The sequence below is a fragment of the Salmo salar genome, chromosome 08 (assembly GCF_965601325.2).
Source record: "Salmo salar chromosome 08, fSalSal1, whole genome shotgun sequence".
Classification (NCBI taxonomy): Eukaryota; Metazoa; Chordata; class Actinopteri; order Salmoniformes; family Salmonidae; genus Salmo; species Salmo salar.
In genome coordinates, this window is record NC_138298.1 from 27,532,532 (window position 1) to 27,555,717 (window position 23,186).

At 41.6% G+C, this 23,186-nt stretch overlaps 1 protein-coding gene across 2 annotated transcripts; it reads right to left on the bottom strand.

The window, feature by feature from the left end:
• Positions 1–14,200: 14,200 nt before the first annotated feature.
• Positions 14,201–22,412, bottom strand: LOC106602216 (uncharacterized). Of its 2 annotated transcripts, none has more exons than XM_082978525.1 (7): positions 22,172–22,412; positions 16,714–18,976; positions 15,750–15,848; positions 15,251–15,652; positions 14,989–15,113; positions 14,802–14,902; positions 14,201–14,370 (listed from the first exon to the last, which is right to left on the bottom strand). In XM_082978525.1, exons 2-7 carry the CDS (start codon positions 16,826–16,828, stop codon positions 14,223–14,225), a joined length of 990 nt encoding a protein of 329 aa, XP_082834651.1. In that variant the 5' UTR covers positions 16,829–18,976; positions 22,172–22,412; the 3' UTR covers positions 14,201–14,222. The 2 variants fall into 2 exon arrangements, with proteins under 2 accessions (XP_082834651.1, XP_082834650.1); XM_082978524.1 differs by having other exon boundaries at positions 15,750–15,863.
• Between the last annotated feature and the right edge of the window lie 774 nt (positions 22,413–23,186).

Genomic DNA, 23,186 nt, shown 5'->3' on the forward strand with positions numbered 1-23,186 from the left:
TGAGTTGATAAAATAATCGTCATTGCATTAATGATACAAATGAAAACATAGCGAAACAATGCGAGAGAAATTAAAACAATTTCTCACAAATCCAGTTTCCTTTGTTGTCACATGAAGGGGCGAAAATCTGATATCAACTTTGGAGGGGACAATTACATGAAATTCTCTCAAGAGCAATTCCTGAGGGGGACACCAAAAGTATTGCTGTAACACATAGCCTATGTTGTAATATGTTAAGTGTATATTGAGGAACCATAATTACTACAACTGGATAACTGATAGGTATAGTAGCTAACTGAAGGGTTGTCACAACTTGTTCAAATGTTTAAATCATTATAATACTACTAATAATAATATTAGTTATAGCAGTGTTCCTTATCAGTCCAGTATGTATGCAGGTATTTGTAATCGCAACCAGCAATACCAAGAAAGGCCCGTAGGTGACAATGGTACTGTACACTGTATGGGTGCAGTTTTCGCGTTCTCATCTAAAATAATCTCCATTGAGAACCATCACAAAGTTGGCCTCCGCATTGAATTGACCTTTTTATTTTACTTTTTCTGATACATTTATATAGTCATTAAATATGTGCCACTGGCCTGAGTCTACTACAATAGTTTACAAGAACAAAAGCTCAAAATAAGTACAGTTCTATAAGCGAAAGAACTACTTCAATGAATAACCCAAATAAATCAACCAAAATATCCTCAAAAATACTTATTTATTGTTCAGTCAGTGTCTCAACTCTTCAAACAGCAGCTATGGACAAGCATGTCACAAAGTATGCAATTTTAAATAAAATAACATAAAATAAATAATTAGTAAGTCTACTGTCATGTACTAGAAAGTGAAAACTACTAAACAAAAGAACAAATATCATACTATACACCAGGGGTTCTCAAATGGGTCCGTGGACCCCTAGGGGTCCCTGGTGTAATTGCAAGGGGTCCGTGAAAGTGTAATGAACGTATTCAGCACCACAAGGATTCCATTAACTTTACATATAATAGAGGGGGTGGGGGTCCCTGAGGACAGCTCAAAACCTTGCAGGCCTTGACTTAAAATATGCAGGGGTTCCAGTTGTCACATTCTTCGTCGTCTGATGATAAAGAGAAATCACTTCGGACCAATATGCAGCGGGTTGCGTGCTCATCATGATATTTATTAAACACGTTGAATACGGAAAAAACAAGAAATGCAGACAACACGACAGGGGACAGTTTTGCAGGCTATGACAACTAGCAGTGCAAAATCAACTACCCACAAAACCCCAGGTGAAAACAAGGTCCTTATATATGACTCTCAATCAGGAACAACAAAGTACAGCTGTTCCTGATCGAGAGCCACACAGACAACAAAGAAATACACAAACCAGAAAACCCTAGAATACCAATAACCAGAACATACACCCAAACCCTGGAACACATAAATAAAACACCCCTCTACAATACACACAACCCCCGGACCACATAAAACAAATACCCTCTGCCACATCCTGACCAAACTACAATTACAAATAATCCCTAATACTGGTCAGGACGTGACACCAGTACCCAAAAAAGGTTGAGAACCACTGCTATACACACTACTGAACAGAACATATGTTTGCGGGTTTCACTGGATCCAACAAATTGCTGGCAGATATTTTCCCTCGAGACTGTCAGCCTGTCTTTATGTATATTACAGACAAAATTCTGATCAGCACCTCAACTTGGTCAAACAACCCCCTGCACCTCCACCGGAAGCCTCCTGAGGACCTCTGCTGCCTCTCCACTGCTGCTACAGGGGTATTTGTTGCGAAAGAGAGGGATCTGCACTGAAAGAGAATCTATGTTCAGCTCAGGGTACTAATTTAGAGACACATCCAACTCCCCCGTGAGAAGCACTCTTTCCAACTTTTGCAGGACGTTTAGACTGTCCTGGTCAAAACGGTCGCCAAACTGAACCTCCACACCGTCCAACACTAAAAAAATTCTGCCAGCAAATCGGCTTGAGTGTGTCTCAATGGATTCAATCAATGTTGTTGCTTTCTCATACAGTGCAAGGTAGCTTTCGTCATTTCTGCAGTTTACCCCAGGTTCTGGATAACTGGACACTGACTGGATTTAGCTGGTGTGCTGTTACAGTTATAAAGTGGCAGTGGGTTTGGCAGTTTTGATGTGCTGTGAATTTTTCAATGGCTTTTCTCCAGTTCCTAAATCCTGCACTAATGAAGGCAGCATCTGCTCTTTGGCCAAAAGATGGATGGCTTGAAAACCCTTGGCTACAGTGAAAACACAACACTCCTTTTATTGATGTATTATAATGTAGCCAGGGGAAATCGTGATACCATCTCTCTTGAAACATCAACACTCTGCTAGCAAGAGTTTGCGGTTCTATAAATTGTGCGTGTGGCTGATATGGTTTTGTACCATCACTGAGGTAACTGGACAATGCTCTGCCACTGTCCCTTATACTGGTGCTGCTGGCAACAAGGTTGAAACCTGGTCCTGCGTGGCTGTAACACTGTCCTCTGAAGTCTCTCTCCCTGGTTCTTTCCCTTTCACCACCCTCACTGACTCACAGTGTGTCTCCTAGAAAATAAATAAGGTGTTTGCCATACTCCTAACTACTGGTACCCAAAACTACACAATTAATCACAACAGCAATACCATTGCCTTAACCTCTCTGGGACATGCGCGGGACACACTAATCAACAGCCAGTTAAATAGCAGGGCGGCAAATTCAAAACAACAAAAATCTCATAATTCTAATTTCTCAAACATACAACTATTATATCCCATTTTAAAGATACACTTCTCGTTAATCCAACCACATTGTCCGATTTCAAAAAGGCTTTACGGCGAAAGCATAACATTAGATTATGTTAGGACAGCGCCTAAACAAGAAAAACCACACAGCCATTTTCCAAGCAAGGAGAGGCGTCACAAAAACCACAAATACAGCTAAAATTAATCACTAACCTTTGATGATCTTCATCAGATGACACTCCCAGGACTCAATGTTAGACAATACATTTATGTTTTGTTCGATAAAGTTCATATTTATATCCAAAAACCCCATTTTACATTGGCGCGTGATGTTCAGAAATGGTTTGCCTCCCAAAACTTCCGGTGAATGAGCACATCAATTTATAAAAATACTCATCATAAACGTTGATAAAATTTACAACAGTTATTGAAAGAATTATAGATACACTTCTCCTTAATGCAACCACTGTGTCAGATTTCAAAATAGCTTTACGGCGAAAGCACATTGTTCAATATTCTGAGTACATTCTGAGTACAGAGCTCAGCCATCAAAGCAAGCTATACCGTTACCCACCAAGTTCTGGAGTCAACAAAACTCAGAAATAGTATTATAAATCTTCACTTACATTTGCTGATCTTCGTCGGATTGCACTCCCAGGACTCCCACAAGAACTGTTCGTTTTGTTCGATAAACTCCATATTTATGTTCAAATACCTCCGTTTTGTTCACGTGTTCAGATCACTATTCCAAAGGCATAATGCGCGAACGCAAAACCCAAGACGAAAAGTCAAAAGGTTCTATTACCGTTCGTAGAAACATGTCAAACGATGTTTACAATCAATCCTTAGGGTCTTAACATAAATCTTCGATAATATTCCAACCGGACAATATTCATTACAGAGGAAAAAAGAAGGAATGGCGGGCCTGCGTGACCGCGCAGTAAACAACTCATAGGTCTCAGGCTTGAGTCAGCTCTTATTCTCTCCCCAGTAACAGTAGAAGCATGAAACTAGGTTCTAAAGACTGTTGAGATCTAGCGGATGCCTTAGGAAGTGCAAAATGACCCCACAGACACTAGTTTGGATAGCCTATCACTTGAAAAGCTACAAACCACTTCCTGGTTGGATTTTTCTCAGGTTTTTGCCTGCCATATGAGTTCTGTTATACTCACAGACATCATTCAAACAGTTTTAGAAACGTCAGAGTGTTTTCTATCCAAATCTACTAATAATATGCATATCCTACCTTTTGGGCCCGAGTAGAAGGCAGTTTAACCTCTCTGGGGCAGGCGGGACGAATTCGTTCCACCTACGTAACAGCCAGTTGAATCCTGTGGCGCGATTTTCAAATCCTTTGAAATGCTATTACTTCAATTTCTCAAACATATGACTATTTTACAGCTATTTAAAGACAAGACTCTCGTTAATCTAACCACACTGTCCGATTTCAAAAAGGCTTTACAACGAAAGCAAAACATTAGATTATGTCAGCAGAGTACCAAGCCAGAAATAATCAGACACCCATTTTTCAAGCTAGCATATAATGTCACAAAAACCCAGAAGACAGCTAAATGCAGCACTAACCTTTGATGATCTTCATCAGATGACAACCCTAGGACATTATGTTATACAATACATGCATGTTTTGTTCAATCAAGTTCATATTTATATCAAAAAACAGCTTTTTAGATTAGCATGTGACGTTCAGAACTAGCATACCCCCCGCAAACGTCCGGCGAATTCACTAACAATTTACTAAATTACTCACGATAAACGTTCACAAAAAGCATAACAATTATTTTACGAATTATAGATACAGAACTCCTCTATGCACTCGATATGTCCGATTTTAAAATAGCTTTTTGGTGAAAGCACATTTTGCAATATTCTAAGTACATAGCCCAGCCATCACGGGCTAGCTATTTAGACACCCGGCAAGTTTAGCACTCACCAATATCAGATTTACTATTACAAAAGTTTGATTACCTTTTGTTGTCTTCGTCAGAATGCACTCCCAGGACTGCTACTTCAATAACAAGTGTTGGTTTGGTCCAAAATAATCCATCGTTATATCCGAATAGCGGCGTTTTGTTCGTGCGTCCCAGACACTATCCGAAATGGTAAATCAGGGTCGTGCGCATGGCGCAATTCGTGACAAAAAAAATCTAAATATTCCATTACCGTACTTCGAAGCATGTCAACCGCTGTTTAAAATCCATTTTTATGCCATTTTTCTCGTAAAAAAGCGATAATATTCCGACCGGGAATGTCCATTTAGCTAAACAGAGGAAAGAAAACAAAGCTTTCGGTCGACGCGGGCACGAGCCTGAGTCTCACAGTACTGTAACCAGCCACTACCCAAACGCGCTACTTTGTTTCAGCCAGAGCCTGCAAAGCCACGATTCAGCATTTTGCCGCCTTCTGAGAACCTATGGCAGCCGTAGGAAGTGTCACGGGACAGCTAAGATTCTCACTCTTCAATAAACAGAGACAAGAAGAACGACACCTTGTCAGACAGGCCACTTCCTGCATGAAATCTTCTCAGGTTTTTGCCTGCCATATGAGTTCTGTTATACTCACAGACACCATTCAAACAGTTTTAGAAACTTTAGGGTGTTTTCTATCCAAAGCCAATAATTATATGCATATTCTAGTTACTGGGCATGAGTAGTAACCAGATTAAATCGGGTACGTTTTTTATCCAGCCGTGTCAATACTGCACCCTAACCCTAACAGGTAAATTTGGGCACTTCATTCGTCTGAATTTCAGAATACTGCCCCGTCACTAAAAAGTTAAACAAATCTTAGTTCAGTCACCAGTTTAAGTTGAGAGTGGGGGTATCCATGGCATTTTCCAATTATGTCCTTATTTTACAAGTCTAAAAAAACATAAGACTCAAACTTACCTGAGACTCCCTGTCTCTGCCAGTCTATCCCTGCCGATCTGTCCCCAGTGCTGCTGTCTCTGTGCCATTTGTTGCCTGCTCTGCCTAATGACACCATTGTGAAACATTACCATTAGCATTTCACTTCTTTCTTATGAACATTTTATCAACTAGTCTTTGAGATATTAGGCTACTAGGGTTCTTACCTTGCGTTTTGGTGTACTGAAAATACTCTTGATGTTCGTCTTTTTTATGTCATTTTTCTACCTGGCTGGCTACATACACACAGTTTGCAGGTTATTTACAGTAAGAGATTGACTTCTATTATCTACTATATGGGCTTCTATTATCTATTATCTTCTATATGGGCTTCTATTATCTTCTATATGGGCTTCTATCATCTATTATCTTCTATATGGGCTTCTATTATCTATTATCTTCTATATGGGCTTCTATCATCATCTATCATTCTATATGGGATTCTATTATCTATTATATGGGCTTCTATGATCTTCTATATGGGCTTCTATCATCATCTATCATTCTATATGGGCTTCTATTATCTATTATATGGGTTTCTATTATCTTCTATATGGGCTTCTATCATCTAGCACCCCTTCTCAAAAAACCTACACTCGATCCCTCCGATGTCAACAACTACAGACCAGTATCCCTTCTTTCTTTTCTCTCCAAAACTCTTGAACGTGCCGTCCTTGGCCAGCTCTCCTGCTATCTCTCTCAGAATGACCTTCTCGATCCAAATCAGTCAGGTTTCAAGGCTGGTCATTCAACTGAGACTGCTCCTCTGTGTCACGGAGGCTCTCCGCACTGCTAAAGCTAACTCTCTCTCCTCTGCTCTCATCCTTCTAGACCTATCTGCTGCCTTTGATACTGTGAACCATCAGATCCTCCTCTCCACCCTCTCCGAGTTGGGTATCTCCGGCGCGGCTCACTCTTGGATTGCGTCCTACCTGACAGGTCGCTCCTACCAAGTGGCGTGGCGAGAATCCATCTCCACACCACGTGCTCTCACCACTGGTGTCCCCCAGGGCTCAGTTCTAGGCCCTCTCCTATTCTCGCTATACACCAAGTCACTGGGTTCTGTCATATCCTCACATGGTCTCTCCTATCATTGCTACGCAGACGACACACAATTAATCTTCTCCTTTCCCCCTTCTGATAACCAGGTGGTGAATCGCATCTCTGCATGTCTGGCAGACATATCAGTGTGGATGACGGATCACCACCTCAAGCTGAACCTCGGCAAGACGGAGCTGCTCTTCCTCCCGGGGAAGGACTGCCCTTTCCATGATCTCGCCATCACGGTGGAAAACTCCATTGTGTCCTCCTCCCAGAGTGCTAAGAGCCTTGGCGTGACCCTGGACAACACCCTGTCGTTCTCCGCTAACATCAAGGCGGTGACCCGATCCTGTAGGTTCATGTTATACAATATTCGCAGAGTACGACCCTGCCTTACACAGGAAGCGGCGCAGGTCCTAATCCAGGCACTTGTCATCTCCCGTCTGGATTACTGCAACTCCCTGTTGGCGGGGCTACCTGCCTGTGCCATTAAACCCCTACAACTCATCCAGAACGCCGCAGCCCGTCTGGTGTTCAACCTTCCCAAGTTCTCTCACGTCACCCCGCTCCTCCGCACACTCCACTGGCTTCCAGTTGAAGCTCGCATCTGCTACAAGACAATGGTGCTTGCCTACAGAGCTGTGAGGGGAACGGCTCCTCCGTACCTTCAGGCTCTGATCAGGCCCTACACCCAAACAAGGGCACTGCGTTCATCCACCTCTGGCCTGCTGGCCCCCCTACTGCTGCGGAAGCACAGTTCCCGCTCAGCCCAGTCAAAACTGTTCGCTGCTCTGGCACCCCAATGGTGGAACAAGCTCCCTCACGACGCCAGGACTGCAGAGTCAATCACCACCTTCCGTAGACACCTGAAACCCCACCTCTTTAAGGAATACCTGGGATAGGATATAGTAATCCTTCTAAACCCTCCCCCCCAAAAAAAGATATAGATGTACTATTGTAAAGTGGTTGTTCCACTGGATATCATAAGGTGAATGCACCAATTTGTAAGTCGCTCTGGATAAGAGCGTCTGCTAAATGACGTAAATGTAAATGTAAATGTTTAGATTTAGAGGAGTATATGGGCTTCTATCATCTATTATCTTCTATATGGGCTTCTATCATCTTCTATCATTCTATATGGGCTTCTATTATCTATTATCTTCCATATGGGCTTCTATCATCATCTATCATTCTATATGGGCTTCTATCATCTATTATCTTCTATATGGGCTTCTATTATCCTATCTTCTATATGGGCTTCTATCATCTATCATTCTAGATGGGCTTCTATCATCTATTATCTTCTATATGGGCTTCTATCATCTTCTATCATTCTAGATGGGCTTCGATCTAAAAGGTAGCTAGCTAGTCAGCTAGCAAATGTGAAACAAATTGCAGTGACAAGGGTTGACAGCTGTATGAGTTCACCATTTACACAACGTGTGCTGCAACCTTTTGTAATTTTAATATAGTTTATGTTTTATATTGTCTGGCTTCCAACAATAGCTGAATTATCAGAGCTAGCGAGCACCAATTCCGTTTCTGTGGTGTTTGCTATAATCTTTGCTATCGTCAGTTTACTCCAAGAACGGCACACAGGTGCTTCAAAGTCCCCTAGCAACAATTTAGTGTTTTGCAATGAGACCATTAAAGATATTTAAGACAATGGTAGAAGAAAGTGTAGTTCTGTTCAGTTGGGAGTTCAGTTTATCGCTAACCTTATCACAGGGACTTCGAAGCACTACAGCTGCATGCTGATCTTGGAATAAACTGACGATTGCAAAGATTCATCTTTGACCACGCCACATAAATGGAATAGGTACTAGCTAGCTTGATAGTTAATGTTTGCTTTAGTTTGCGCACTAGCTCTGCAAATGTAGCTATTGTGTGTGTGAACCCTGCCAACATAAAACAAAATCGCTATGGTGAGATTGACTGGGTCAACCTCACATTAGTTATGTGCATTGAGGGCCTTTCAGACGGTAGACATGAACCCTCTGTTACCTTGCCAGCTAAGGAACACTACATTGCATTGCTAGCCTCTCTCATTGACTCAAATTCAAATAGCTGCAAAAACTGGTTGATTATACTGTAGCTAGCTAGCAAACATAAGCTAACCGCTAGCTAACATATAGAGTGACCTGTCATTTAATGCAGCGAAAATGAGGACTGGTGACGGTTATAAATATGTTTTCTTGTATTGAGTGGTAGAAGTAAAGAAAATGTCTAACATATGCTTTATTTGAACTACTTACTGTAGGTCAGCCACCAACGACAGGCTCTGTTACATTCCCACACATGCGCAGTACCTGTATCATGTGCCACTGGCAGTGGATCAAACCATTGTGAGGCAAAAGTCGGGGGGTCTCAATCTTTTGAAACTTAAAAATGAGCTATTAAGTGTCTATAATCAGCACAAGTTCTTTCACTGTGTATTATCAATATTATTTAAATGACATAGTTATGTTTACAGTGATATATTGGGGGGACAAATCATATTTTTACCAGGATGGGGGGGTCGTGTCCCCCCCGTCCCCCCTGGGATTTCCGCCTCTGTTCACATAACAAGTAATTTGAGGCCTCCAGAGGACTCTTATCTTTAAGTGTCTCAGTACAGTCCTTCTCACCATATTTTTGATTGCCATCGCCATTATCAGGCTGATATGGTGGAGACCAGTACCTACAGGGTTAAAAATAGTCAGATATCATGGTTAATACCAGTACCTACAGGGTTAACAACAGTCAGATATCATGGTTAATACCAGTACCTACAGGGTTAAAAACAGTCAGATATCATGGTTAATACCAGTACCTACAGGGTTAATAATTGCGATATCACAGTTAGAACATTACAATCCTAAATAATATACATATTAATATACATAAATAAAGATATCTTTGTTGACTGCTGCAATCATTGACAATAACCTGTATAGAAACATTTTTATTGGAGCCTTATTGTCAGAGTAGTTAACATCTCTTCTCTGTGGTCAGTGGTGTTCCATCCACCCATTTCCAGGTCTCCTCTGTCTCTCTGTCAGTCAGACCAATCCAGACTCTCTTCTTGAAGTTGAAGAGAAACTCCTATGGTTGAGAAAGATACAATATACACTGAATTGAGTAAGCTCCAAAAGTTTTGGGACGCTGACACATTTTGTGTTGTTTTGGCTCTGTACTTCAGCACTTTGGAATTGAAGTGATACATTAAAGGTTAAAGTGCGGACCATCAGCTTTCAGTTTCGGGTTTTTTCATCCATATCGAGTGAACGGTTTAGAAATGACAGCACTGTTTGTACATCGTCCCCCATTGTAGGGGACCAAAAGTATTAGGACAAATTCACATATGTGTTTTAAAGCAGTCAAAGTTTAGTATTTGGTCCCATATTCCGCAATGACTACATCTAGCTTGTGACTCTACAAACTTGTTGGATGAATTTGCTTTTTGTTTTGGTTGTGTTTCAGATTATTTTGTGCCCAATAGAAATGAATGGTTAATAATGTATTGTGTCAATTTGGAGTAACATTACATGTAAATAAGTATATAATATGTTTACTAAACACTTCTACTTAAATGTGGATGCTACCATGATCATGGATAGTGCTGAATGAATTGTCAATAATGATGAGTGAGAAAGTTAAAGATGCACAAATCCCATAAAGTGAAAGCTGTCAGTCTGCCCGTTAACCTCATAGACACTGTATCATTCCAAATCCAAAGTGCTGGAGCACAAAGCCCCACCAAAAAACATTTGTTAACGTCCCAATACTTTGAGCTCATCGTTTGACCATATCTACCCCCGACAGACCTATATCCCCCCTCCCCCCACCTCCCCCTTCTCTTTCGCGCTCTCTCCTCTCACCAGTTCCTCTTTGCTGTTTATGATCACCAGGTCTGTTCCTCTTTCCAGACAGTACTGTCTGCTCTCCTCCCAGGTTTTCTTCTTAGTAGAGAGGAAGTAACAACTGCAGTCAAACTTCTTCCATCCATCAAAACAACATGTTTTTTCTGTTTGATGACAACACAACACTGATACAATACAATAAACATCACATTTTATTTTCCATGATTCACTGGATTCGATCTCAATTAACACATGTACATCATAATGAATAAAGGTATGAAAACCAACTCACTGACCACAACGCAAATTCTGAAGCCTGTCTCTCACTGTATTCAGGTTGTTGTATCTGGTCTGTAGCTGGTCTCTCTCTTCAGTCAGGTTGTTGTATCTGGTCTGTAACTGGTCTCTCTCTGTAGTCAGGTTATTGTATCTGGTCTGTAACTGGTCTCTCTCCGCAGTTGTGTTGGTCTTATAAAGGGAAAAACTCTGACAAGTTGTTCCTTTCATCCTCAGAATCTTTGATGGTTCTGTTATCTACAAAGTATTAACACATAGTTACTAGGTAAAACACCAGGTAAATAGGCTTAGTAACAAGCACTTAATACAACTATGTGAAAAGCAATGAACCTGTACACAAACTCACAGTAGACAGACAGGCCTATGATCCTAGCCAGTAGAACACACAGCAGCCCCAGACACACTGCAGCAACTAGGAAGGGTCTCTTCCCTGAGCTATCAGGCTCTGTGGACACATACAACATACTTTTAAGTTTTGTGAGTGTGTGTGTGTGTGTGTGTGTGTGTGTGTGTGTGTGTGTGTGTGTGTGTGTGTGTGTGTGTGTGTGTGTGTGTGTGTGTGTGTGTGTGTGTGTGTGTGTGTGTGTGTGTGTGTGTGTGTGTGTGTGTGTTACCTGAATGCTGGTCTCCTGGTTCATTATTTGGAGCAGTGTCTGCTGTCTCTTCGCTCTTGGTGCTGGTCTCACCGTCTCTCTGGGTGTCTGCACTTACGTAGATATCCACAATCTTCTCCTTCATCTCACCTCTGTCAAACTTGACCTTCTTGTTCATATCTGATTCAGCATAGATGACCTTTTACATCTTTAACAATGCCTGGGTCTTTATTTCTACAGTGGGGAGAACAAGTATTTGATAACCTATAAAATTGGCTGTTGTCCTACTTACAAAGCATGTAGAGGTTTGTAATTTTTATCATAGGTACACTTCAACTGTGAGAGACGGAATCTAAAACAAAAATCCAGAAAATCACATTGTATGATTTTTAAGTAATTAATTTGCATTTTATTGCATGACATAAGTATTTGATACATCAGAAAAGCAGAACTTAATATTTGGTACAGAAACCTTTGTTTGCAATTACAGAGATCATATGTTTCCTGTAGTTCTTGACCAGGTTTGCATACACTGCAGCAGGGATTTTGGCCCACTCCTCCATACAGACCTTCTCCAGATACTTCAGGTTTCGGGGCTGTCACTGGGCAATACGGACTTTCAGCTCCCTCCAAAGATTTTCTATTGGGTTCTGGTCTGGAGACTGGCTAGGCCACTCCAGGACCTTGAGATGCTTCTTACGGAGCCACTCCTTAGTTGCCCTGGGTGTGTGTTTCGGGTCGTTGTCATGCTGGAAGACCCAGCCACGACCTATCTTCAATGCTCTTACTGAGGGAAGGAGGTTGTTGGCCAAGATCTAGCGATACATGGCCCCATCCATCCTCCCCTCAATACGGTGCAGTCGTCCTGTCCCCTTTGCAGAAAAGCCTCCCCAAAGAATGATGTTTCCACCTCCATGCTTCACGGTTGGGATGCTGTTCTTGGGGTTGTACTCATCCTTCTTCCTCCAAACACAGCGAGTGGAGTTTAGACCAAAAAGCTCTATTTTTGTCTCATCAGACCACATGACCTTCTCCCATTCCTCCTCTGGATCATCCAGATGGTCATTGGCGAACTTCAGACGGGCCTGGACATGCGCTGGCTTGAGCAGGGGAACCTTGCGTGCTCTGCAGGATTTTAATCCATGATGGCATAGTGTGTTACTAATGGTTTTCTTTGAGACTGTGGTCCCAGCTCTCTTCAGGTCATTGACCAGGTCCTGCCGTGTAGTTCTGGGCTGATACCTCACCTTCCTCATGATCATTGATGCTCCACGAGGTGAGATCTTGCATGGAGCCCCAGACCGAGGGTGATTGACCGTCATCTTGAACTTCTTCCATTTTCTAATAATTGCGCCAACAGTTGTTGCCTATTGTCCTGTAGCCCATCCCAGCCTTGTGCAGGTCTACAATTTTATCCCTGATGTCCTTACACAGCTCTCTGGTCTTGGCCATTGTGGAGAGGTTGGAGTCTGTTTGATTGAGTGTGTGGACAGGTGTCTTTTATACAGGTAACGAGTTCAAACAGGTGCAGTTAATACAGGTAATGAGTGGAGAACAGGAGGGCTTCTTAAAGAAAAACTAACAGGTCTGTGAGAGCTGGAATTCTTACTGGTTGGTAGGTGATCAAATACTTATGTCATGCAATAAAATGCAAATTAATTACTTAAAAATCATACAATGTGATTTTCTGGATTTTTGTTTTAGATTCCGTCTCTCACAGTTGAAGTGTACCTATGATAAAAAATGACAGACCTCTACATGCTTTGTAATTAGGAAAACCTGCAAAATCGGCAGTGTATCAAATACTTGTTCTCCCCACTGTTTGTAGGTCAACTAGTCTCTGCTTCTAGAATTAATGTGGTGGTCTTCCAACATGGCAACCAGGAGTTGTCGTACGTCAACTGCAAGTCCTCTATACGTTAAGTCTCTGCTTCCAGTGATATCTCTGTCTCTGAGTCATCTGTGTGTCTCTGTCTGTGTGACTGCTGTAGGTGTTAACTCTAGGGAAGTATCAACATGATGACATGGGTAGTTGTGGCTATGCTAATATAAAAAATATAACAAGTTTGCATACTTGTGTGTGTACCTTTGTGGAAGTGTGCATGTGAGAGATTGTTACAGAGGTTATTGTTAAAATATTTTCTGCAGCACAATATAAATCATTCCATGTCTCTACATGGTCACCTTGTCCAGAATATATCTCAACACAGTCCTCCTGCCGAGGGAATGGGACTTGCTATTTGTGATGATGGACAGGACACTATAATACCAGGAAGATATAGAGGGGAAGTGGAAAACAAAGGCTAGCTGCTAACAAATATATTCAGGGAGTTTCCAGAACTCCCCCTTCCTTTCACCTTTCTGCTGATTTGGACCGTTTGTTTACTTCCAAATATACATCAACATGTTCAGGAGGTCCAGCACTACACACATGGGTCATTACAATGTCCATACAATAGATTTGAGACTACAAACTGCTCCAAGTGGATATTGAGGTAGGGTAGTCTTAGCCAGTGAGGAGGAAATGGCGACAGAAACGGATGCAGCTCTGTTCTCTCTTAATGAACCAGATTGGTCGAGGAGGTTTTGAGTGACAGCTAGTTGAACCACTGAAAATAACAACTTCACTTCCCTTTTTTGAGACCCATATAGTAGAGTCTGATGTACTATCTTCATGTTGACTCTGGTAAACAGGAAGCTACAACGTCAGGAAACAAGTAGGACTTTTATTAATATATTAATATTGTGTGTTACAGCATGTTGTCATGGTGATTTTAAAACACTTTCTCACAAACCCAGTTGAGTTTGCTGCCACATGACATGTCATTCCATGCCTTTAGAGGACTCTGATCTTTGTGTATCTCAGCACAGTCCTCGTCCCCATTAGGACCTGCATTATCAGGCTGTTTGGCATACCAGTACCTACAGGGTTAAAAACAGTCAGATATCATGGTTAATACCAGTACCTACAGGGTTAACAACAGTCAGATATCATGGTTAATACCAGTACCTACAGGGTTAAAAACAGTCAGATATCATGGTTCATACCAGTACCTACAGGGTTAAAAACAGTCAGATTTCATGGTTAATACCAGTACCTACAGGGTTAAAAACAGTCAGATATCATGGTTAATACCAGTACCTACAGGGTTAAAACAATCAGATATCATGGTGAATACCAGTAGCTACAGGGTTAAAAACAGTCAAACATCAGTTACAACATCATAATACTAAATAATATGTAGACATTTGTCATCTGATAGTTAACTGTTGACTGCTATCATCAATATCAGTAACCTGCATAGAAAAAGGTTGAATGGAGCCTTATTGACAGATTAGTTATCATCTCTCACCTTGTGGTCAGTGGGGTGTCGTCTACCCATTTCCAGGTCCCCTCATTAACAGAGTCAGTCAGACCAATCCAGACTCTCCTCTTGAGGTTGAAGAGAAACTCCTGTTGTTCATAAAGATAAATATAGAGATGTATTGGTTTGATCATATCTACCCCTGCACACTCATCCCTCTCCCTCTGCCTCTCACCTGTTCCGTATCACTGTTTATGATCACCAGGTCTGCTCCTCTCTTCAGACAGTCCTCTCTGCTCTCCTTCCAGGTTTTAGACTCAGTAGACAGGAAGTACCAACTGGATTCAAACTTCTGCCAGCCTTCCGGACAGGTTTGAAAATATTGATGAAAATACGAATTTCCTTCAATTTATCACACTGGACACTTAATGAAAGAACACAGACTCATGATCAGTTGTGTATTGTTAATGATAATTTATTACTGTAGGTTTACTCACCGAGATTGGTAAGCCTCCCGCTAAGAAAATCTCTCTCAGTCTGTAGCTTGTCTCTCTCTTTAGTGATGGTGTTGTAACTGGTCTGTAGCTGGTCTCTCTCTTTAGTCAGGGTGTTGTAACTGGTCTGTAGCTGGTCTCTCTCTTTAGTGATGGTGTTGTAACTGGTCTGTAGCTGGTCTCTCTCTTTAGTCAGGGTGTTGTAACTGGTCTGTAGCTGGTCTCTCTCTTTAGTCAGAGTGTTGTAACTGGTCTGTAGCTGGTCTCTCTCTTTAGTCAGGGTGTTGTAACTGGTCTGTAGCTGGTCTCTCTCTTTAGTCAGGTTGTTGTAGCTGGTCTGTAGCTCTTCTATCTCTGCAGATGAGTTGGTCTTATAGGCTAAGAAGCTCTTAGAGACCCCATCATCTGTTATAACAACAACCAAGTGTATCAATAAAATAGATAATCTGGTGAATTGTAGGTGAATGCTGGTGAATTGTAGGAATTGTAATTTAAGACTTACAGTAGACAGACTGGCCTATGATCCCAGCCAGTAGAACACACAGCAGCCCCAGACACACTGCAACAACTCTGGAGGATCTGTTCCCTGAGCTATCAGGCTCTGTGGACACAGGTACTGTACATAGCATCATCAATGAGACACAATCACACTTTTAAAGTTATGTTTTCTCAACCCATCTCTCTTCCTGTTGGTGGGGACTTGTGGTTGTTAAAGATACAGCTTCACACATTAACAGGAGATATAGTGACCAGTTACAGTTATCTCCTAGCCTTGCTAACGTTAGCCAGCTATCTGATGTTAGTAGAATTTATATGTTTAGGACATTCGTAACGTATTGTACATTTTGCAAATTCGTAACATATACAAATTGTAATTCGTAACATGTCATACAAAATGTAATTCGTAACATAATAGAAATTGTAATTTATAACATACAAAATGGATCATGGACATCCACAAATTGATACATGTCATATTAAACCTATCATATTACACTAAATGGAGTGACTCGGATTTACGTACATAATAATAAAAAATGCATTGAGACCAGGTTGGAAATACACAGTGGCGATTTGCATTGGACTTTATGAACATGGAAATGAATGTTTCAGCAGTTAGTATACATCCTAAAATACAGAGCCTCAAACATTTCAGAACATTTAACCTCTAGTCTTAAAGGAACAACGTTTCATGTATCCTTTTCCACAAGTATATCAATTCAAAAGCTTTCCCTTGTGAAGTAAGACCTATATTTGGAAGACACAATGTATTCCGTTTTTGAATATTTAATAATCTGTTTGTTACAGTTTATTTTACTCAGTTGAATTTTGAAGCCTTGGAGCGTAGGGCATCGGCCTTCCTCATCACATTAACATAGGCACAATTGTTTATGCAGCAAGTGGAAGGATAATAACCATTAGTTTAAACTTACATGTGTGTGTCTCTATGACTACAGTGTACTTACCAGTGTTCTGAGATTCAGGTTGTTTATCTATGATCCTGTTCACTGTATCCTGTCCACAGCTCTTCCTGTCCACATTAGCATAAATCTCCTCAGACTGCTCCGTATAAAGGTTCATTCTAATTGCCCCCTTAAAGTATACTTTGGTACTTTATGTATCTACACACAGTACAACAGACAGTATATTATGTTGCATATCCTGTTAAACAGCTGCTTTAGTTTAACAGTCTGTTGTGTCTGAGAACGTACAGTGTTATAGATGTAGGGAGGACTTCACACCTCATACATCCTGTTAAACTGCTGCTTTAGTTTAACAGTCTGTTGTGTCTGAGAACGTACAGTGTTATAGATGTAGGGAGGACTTCACACCTTAACCCTTTGTGTCACCAACCCCGGTGCTCTAAAATGAATGTGAAGAATAGGGAGAAAGAGCTGATGCTGATAACATTGTAGTGTAATACAGAAAATCCCCATCAATTGGATGAGTCACTATTATGTAGGTGGATGGAAATTATCCAAACATTATTTGAATATAATAATAATAAACTACATTAGTCAATCTGACTACATTATCATGTGAATGCTATAGGCCCAGAATGGTATCCAGAGGGAATATAGCCAAGGTTGCAAGCCTTGCGTCACCACTCGGAATACTATAAAATGCACGTGTCTAGGTTTACCGTTATGCAATTATTAAGAGGCTGAGGAACAAGGAGCTAATATTTTGCAATCAATGTCTAGCATTCAATTATTCAGTTAACCTCAGAGATGCACAGTTAGATACCAAGCATATATGCTATGTGCTTTTGGAAAGTATTCAGACCACTCAACATTTTCTTAACCAGTGGTTTGAGCAGACAGCAACCTCCAGGAAGAGACACAATAGCAGATAGACACCATGATGAGTGTGTAGGTATGTAGCAGACAGGTCCACTGGTGTATGGTACATTGTGTTGCTGTTGGTAACCTACATGTTGTCCCTTGTACAGTGAAGGTTGTGAGTCATTCTCACCTTTTATTAGCATTGATTTTGTGTGAGTGTGTGTGTTTCCTCTCAGTAATGTTCTGCCCTCTGTGTGTGTCCAGGTCACACTGTTTTAAGTATCCAATCACATTCAATTAGGAAGCTGGTAGACCTTGTTAAAGAACTTTGTTCCTTCATTTATTAATCTGTGCTTTGTTATTCTTAATATTAAAGTGATAAGCATAGGCTAATAATTGGTCACGCTTTTTTTGCAAAATCACATGACATGTTTCTAATAAAAATAAAGAAGAATCATTTTCCAGAGTACAGTATGTCTACATACTCTCCTCTAAATCTAAACATTTACATTTACGTCATTTAGCAGACGCTCTTATCCAGAGCGACTTACAAATTGGTGCATTCACCTTATGATATCCAGTGGAACAAGCACTTTACAATAGTACATCTATATATTTTCGGTGGGGGGGGGGGGGTTTAGAAGGATTACTTTATCCTATCCCAGGTATTCCTTAAAGAGGTGGGGTTTCAGGTGTCTACGGAAGGTGGTGATTGACTCCGCTGTCCTGGCGTCGTGAGGGAGCTTGTTCCACCATTGGGGTGCCAGAGCAGCGAACAGTTTTGACTGGGCTGAGCGGGAACTGTGCTTCCGCAGAGGTAGGGGGGCCAGCAGGCCAGAGGTGGATGAACGCAGTGCCCTTGTTTGGGTGTAGGGCCTGATCAGAGCCTGAAGGTACGAAGGTGCCGTTCCCCTCACAGCTCCGTAGGCAAGCAACATGGTCTTGTAGCAGATGCGAGCTTCAACTGGAAGCCAGTGTGGAGGAGCAGGGTGACGTGAGAGAACTTGGGAAGGTTGAACACCAGACGGGCTGCGGCGTTCTGGATGAGTTGTAGGGGTTTAATGGCACAGGCAGGGAGCCCCGCCAACAGGGAGTTTCAGTAATCCAGACGGGAGATGACAAGTGCCTGGATTAGGACCTGCGCCGCTTCCTGTGTAAGGCAGGGTCGTACTCTGCGAATGTTGTATAGCATGAACCTACAGGATCGGGTCACCGCCTTGATGTTAGCGGAGAACGACAGGGTGTTGTCCACGGTCACGCCAAGGCTCTTAGCACTCTGGGAGGAGGACACAATGGAGTTGTCCACCGTGATGGCGAGATCATGGAAAGGGCAGTCCTTCCCCGGGAGGAAGAGCAGCTCCGTCTTGCCGAGGTTCAGCTTGAGGTGGTGATCCGTCATCCACACTGATATGTCTGCCAGACATGCAGAGATGCGATTCGCCACCTGGTTATCAGAAGGGGGAAAGGAGAAGATTAATTGTGTGTCGTCTGCGTAGCAATGATAGGAGAGACCATGTGAGGATATGACAGAGCCAAGTGACTTGGTGCATAGCGAGAATAGGAGAGGGCCTAGAACTGAGCCCTGGGGGACACCAGTGGTGAGAGCACGTGGTGCGGAGATGGATTCTCGCCACGCCACCTGGTAGGAGCGACCTGTCAGATAGGACGCAATCCAAGAGTGAGCCGCGCCGGAGATACCCAACTCGGAGAGGGTGGAGAGGAGGATCTGATGGTTCACAGTATAAACACAACAATTATTTGTCTTATTTTTTCTCTCTCTTCCTCATTCTCTTAATTTTCTTCTTCCTCCTCTATGTCTCTCTCTGACACTAAGGCTCTATCTCAATTAGTCTCCCCTCTCCTCCTAGCTCCTCACCTCCTCATATCTCCTCCTATCTCCTCTCCTCTGATCTCCTCTCGTCCTATACTCTTATCTCCTCTCCTCCTGTCTCCTCTCCTCTTATCTCCTCTCCTCCATATCACTGAATGCAACCGTCAACATAGTAATTACTACCAGCTAGCAAATGTTAGTAGAATTCAAATGTTTAGGATATTCCGTAGCATATTGTATGTTTTTGCAAATTCGTAACATATCATACACATTGTAATTTGTAACATATCATACAAAATGGATGACGGGCATCCACAAATTGATACATACCATATGAAAGGTAATGTATCATATTCAAATGGAGTGTCTCTGATTTACATACAGAATAATACGAAATGTTTTGAGACTAGGTTGGAAATACAGAGTGGCGAGTTACAGTACATACTGTAGGACTTTATCAGCATAGTAATTACTAGACTCCAAGAAAAACACTGAGAGTGAGAGTTTCCAATCATGTTCTTAAAAATATATGTTTTGACTCATGGATGTCATTCCATGAGAACTGTAGATGTATCATAGAAGCCAAGTACTAATTGCATTTGAAAATGTAATGCTAAGAGAGAGATACATTTTTTTTTGATAATGGTATGCTCATCTTTGACAGTGTCTTTAATGCTGTAAAACCATAGGACTAGATGACCCTGTAAAGACATGGAATGATTACAATTGTGGAAAATATCAAAACTGGATCTGTGAGAAAGTGATGTAACATCAACCTACTATGACAACGTCCTCTCTCTCTCTCTCTCTCTCTCTCTCTCTCTCTCTTTCTCTCTCTCTCCCTCTCTCCCTCTCTTCCACCCCCCTCACCCCCTCTCTCTCGCTCTCTCTCTCTCTCTCTCTGTCATGTTGATGGTGGAATACAGTGCTGAATGGTTAAGTGATGATTCCACCTAGTGGTTAAAGTGAGAGAGGAAGTCACCATAGAGGTGAAATAGCGGTATGATAGACTTACCTATGGGCTCTTTCTCAACTAATATTTCCTCAATTCCTCCTCACATCCTCTCTCCTCCCCTCCTACTCAGAACTCATTGGAGAATACAATCCTAGGTGAGCGACCTTGGACCTTCTGCTCTAATAGGGTTGAGTGTGTGTTACCCGAGTACTGGTCTCCTGTTCCACTCCTGGTCCATCCTCTCCTCCATCTTAACTCTGTCAAACTTGACCTTCTTGTTCATATCTGGCTCAGCATAGATTACCTTTGACATCTTTAACAATGCCTGGGTCTTTCTTTCTATGTAGGTCTACTATACATTAAGTCTCTGCTTCTAGAATTAATGTGGTGGTCTTCCAACATGGCCACATGGAGGCGTTGTACGACAACTGCAAGCCCTCTACATGTTAAGTCTCTGCTTCCAGTGATATCTCTGTCTCTGAGTGATCTGTGTGTCTCTGTCTGTGTGACTACTGTAGGTGTTAACTCTAGGGAAGTATCATAAATATAACACGGGTAGTTGTTGCTATGCTAATACAAAAAATATAACAAGTTTGCCTTCTTGTGTCCGTGCTTGTGTATGTGTGTATGTGTATGTATGTATGCTATTTGTAATGATGGACAGGACACTATTATACCAGGAAGATATAGATCATAGAGGGGAAGTGGAGAACAAAGGCTAGCTGTTAACATATATTAAATATCATATGTAACAGCCTCACGATAATTCAGGGAGTTTCCAGAACTCCACATTCCTTTCACCTTTCTGCTGATTTGGACCCTCTGTTTACTACCAAATATACATCAACATGTTCAGGAGGTCCAGGACTACAAACATGGGTCCTTATAATGTCCATTTAATAGATTTGACACTATAAACAGATCCAAGTAGATATTGAATGTGGGTAGTCTTAACCAGTGAGGATGAGATGACAACAGTAACTCCTCTACATTTACCCTTTAGCCATTTTTTAAAATGTTTTTTATTTAAAAAACGTATTTAACTAGGTAAGTAAGTTAAGAACAAGTTACAATGACAGCCTACCCCAGCCAAACCTTCCCCTAACCCGGACGACGCTGGGCCAATTGTGCGCCACCCTATGGGACTACCGATCATGGTCTGTTGTTATACAGCCTGGGATTAAACACAGGTCTGTAGTGACGGCTGTTGCACTTCAATGCAGTGCTTTAGACCACTGTGCCACTCAGCCCCCCAATTTAGCAGACGCTCTTATCCAGAGTGACTTACAAAAGCAATTATGTTTAAGTGCCTTGCTCAAGGGCACATCGACAGATTTTTCACTTTGTCGGCTCAGGAATTCTAACCAGCAACCTTTCTGTTACTGGCCTAGCAATCTTAACTGCTAGATGTCCTGCAGCCCTCTCTCTTCATGAGCCTGATTGGTCGAGGAGATTTTGAGTGACAGCTGGTTGAATGACTGAAAAGATCCACTTCATTTCCCTCTTTTGGGACCCATATGTGGGAACAACAATCATATATGAGCATTTCATATTGTGCTTATATATAACTTCACAACAAAGACTGACTGTCAAAGATTATTAGGAGATCACACAACAGCCCCAGACACACTGCAGCAACTCCAGAGGGTCTCTTCCACCACTGAAAATGTACTGTATCACAAATTATTAAAGCTAAATCTTTGGTAATGTGTTGTACTGTATCATCCAGGAATGGGACACAAAGGTCTAGTACTACAGGGTAATCTCACCTGTTTAATGTGTGTGTGTGTGTGTGTGTGTGTGTAATTTGTGTGTGTGTGTGTGTGTGTGTGTGTGTGTTCGTGCAATCTTACCTGAAGCAACAATTCCATCTCTTCGACTGGGCTTGAAGGCATTTATGTTGGAATATAATTGGCCATCAATGTCTGTGTTCTTCATTGCATCAGGCTCATCGTCTTCAAATCTATCTGGGATTTCATAGACTCCCTCTGACATCTTAACACACTTGTGATCAAGAACAGTAACTTCTACTTCTAACCTAAACTCTAATATACGTCTGTAGCTGTGTCTTCTCCCTGCATTGTCCTGTGTTTGTGTGACTTTAGGTAGTGAAACTCTTTATCAGTCAACCACAGTGAATGATACATTGTGAAATCAACACAACACTGGCCACCATGTGACTTCCACCAGTCTTAGTGTGATAATATAATACATGATGTGACTCCCACCAGTCTTAGTGTGATAATATAATACATGATATGACTCCCACCAGTCTTAGTTTGATAATATACTACATGATATGACTCCCACCAGCCTTAGTGTGATAATATACTACATGATATGACTCCCACCAGTCTTAGTTTATAATATACTTCACGATATGACTCCCATCAGCCTTAGTTTGATAATATAATACATTATATGACTCCCACCAGCCTTAGTTTGATAATATAACACATTATATGACTCCCACCAGCCTTAGTTTGATAATATAATACATGATATGACTCCCACCAGCCTTAGTTTGATAATAAACTACATTGAATGACTATATATCATGCTATATGATGTACGTGTGAATTCACAGGGTCTGAATTTTGGATGTGCTAAAATAAATTGGGATCCTGTTAATTGACATATACACTACATATATCCTGACTGAGTTTACAGCACCACCAGCCTTCAAATGGAGAACACATTATGGCTCCCTACGGTGGTGTAGGGAGAAGTGTCCCCTAGATGCTGGTCTTAGGTTGGTTTTACATTTCCACCACTAATGGTTAAGGTTAAGATTGGGGGAGGGAAAGCTGATCCTAGATCTGTACCAAGGGGAAACTTCCCCCCGAAGTGTGACCGGCCACCGATGAC

Bases quoted from the DNA above. Each gene is read 5' to 3' on its own strand.
- LOC106602216 (XM_082978524.1), bottom strand. From the start codon at position 16,828: ATGAACCTTTATACGGAGCAGTCTGAGGAGATTTATGCTAATGTGGAC. The intron at 15,653-15,749 runs GTAAGTCTTAAA...TTGTTATAACAG, and splicing joins CATAGGCCAGTCTGTCTACT to ATGATGGGGTCTCTAAGAGC. The intron at 15,114-15,250 runs GTGAGTAAACCT...CCTGTCCGGAAG, and splicing joins CGGGAGGCTTACCAATCTCG to GCTGGCAGAAGTTTGAATCC.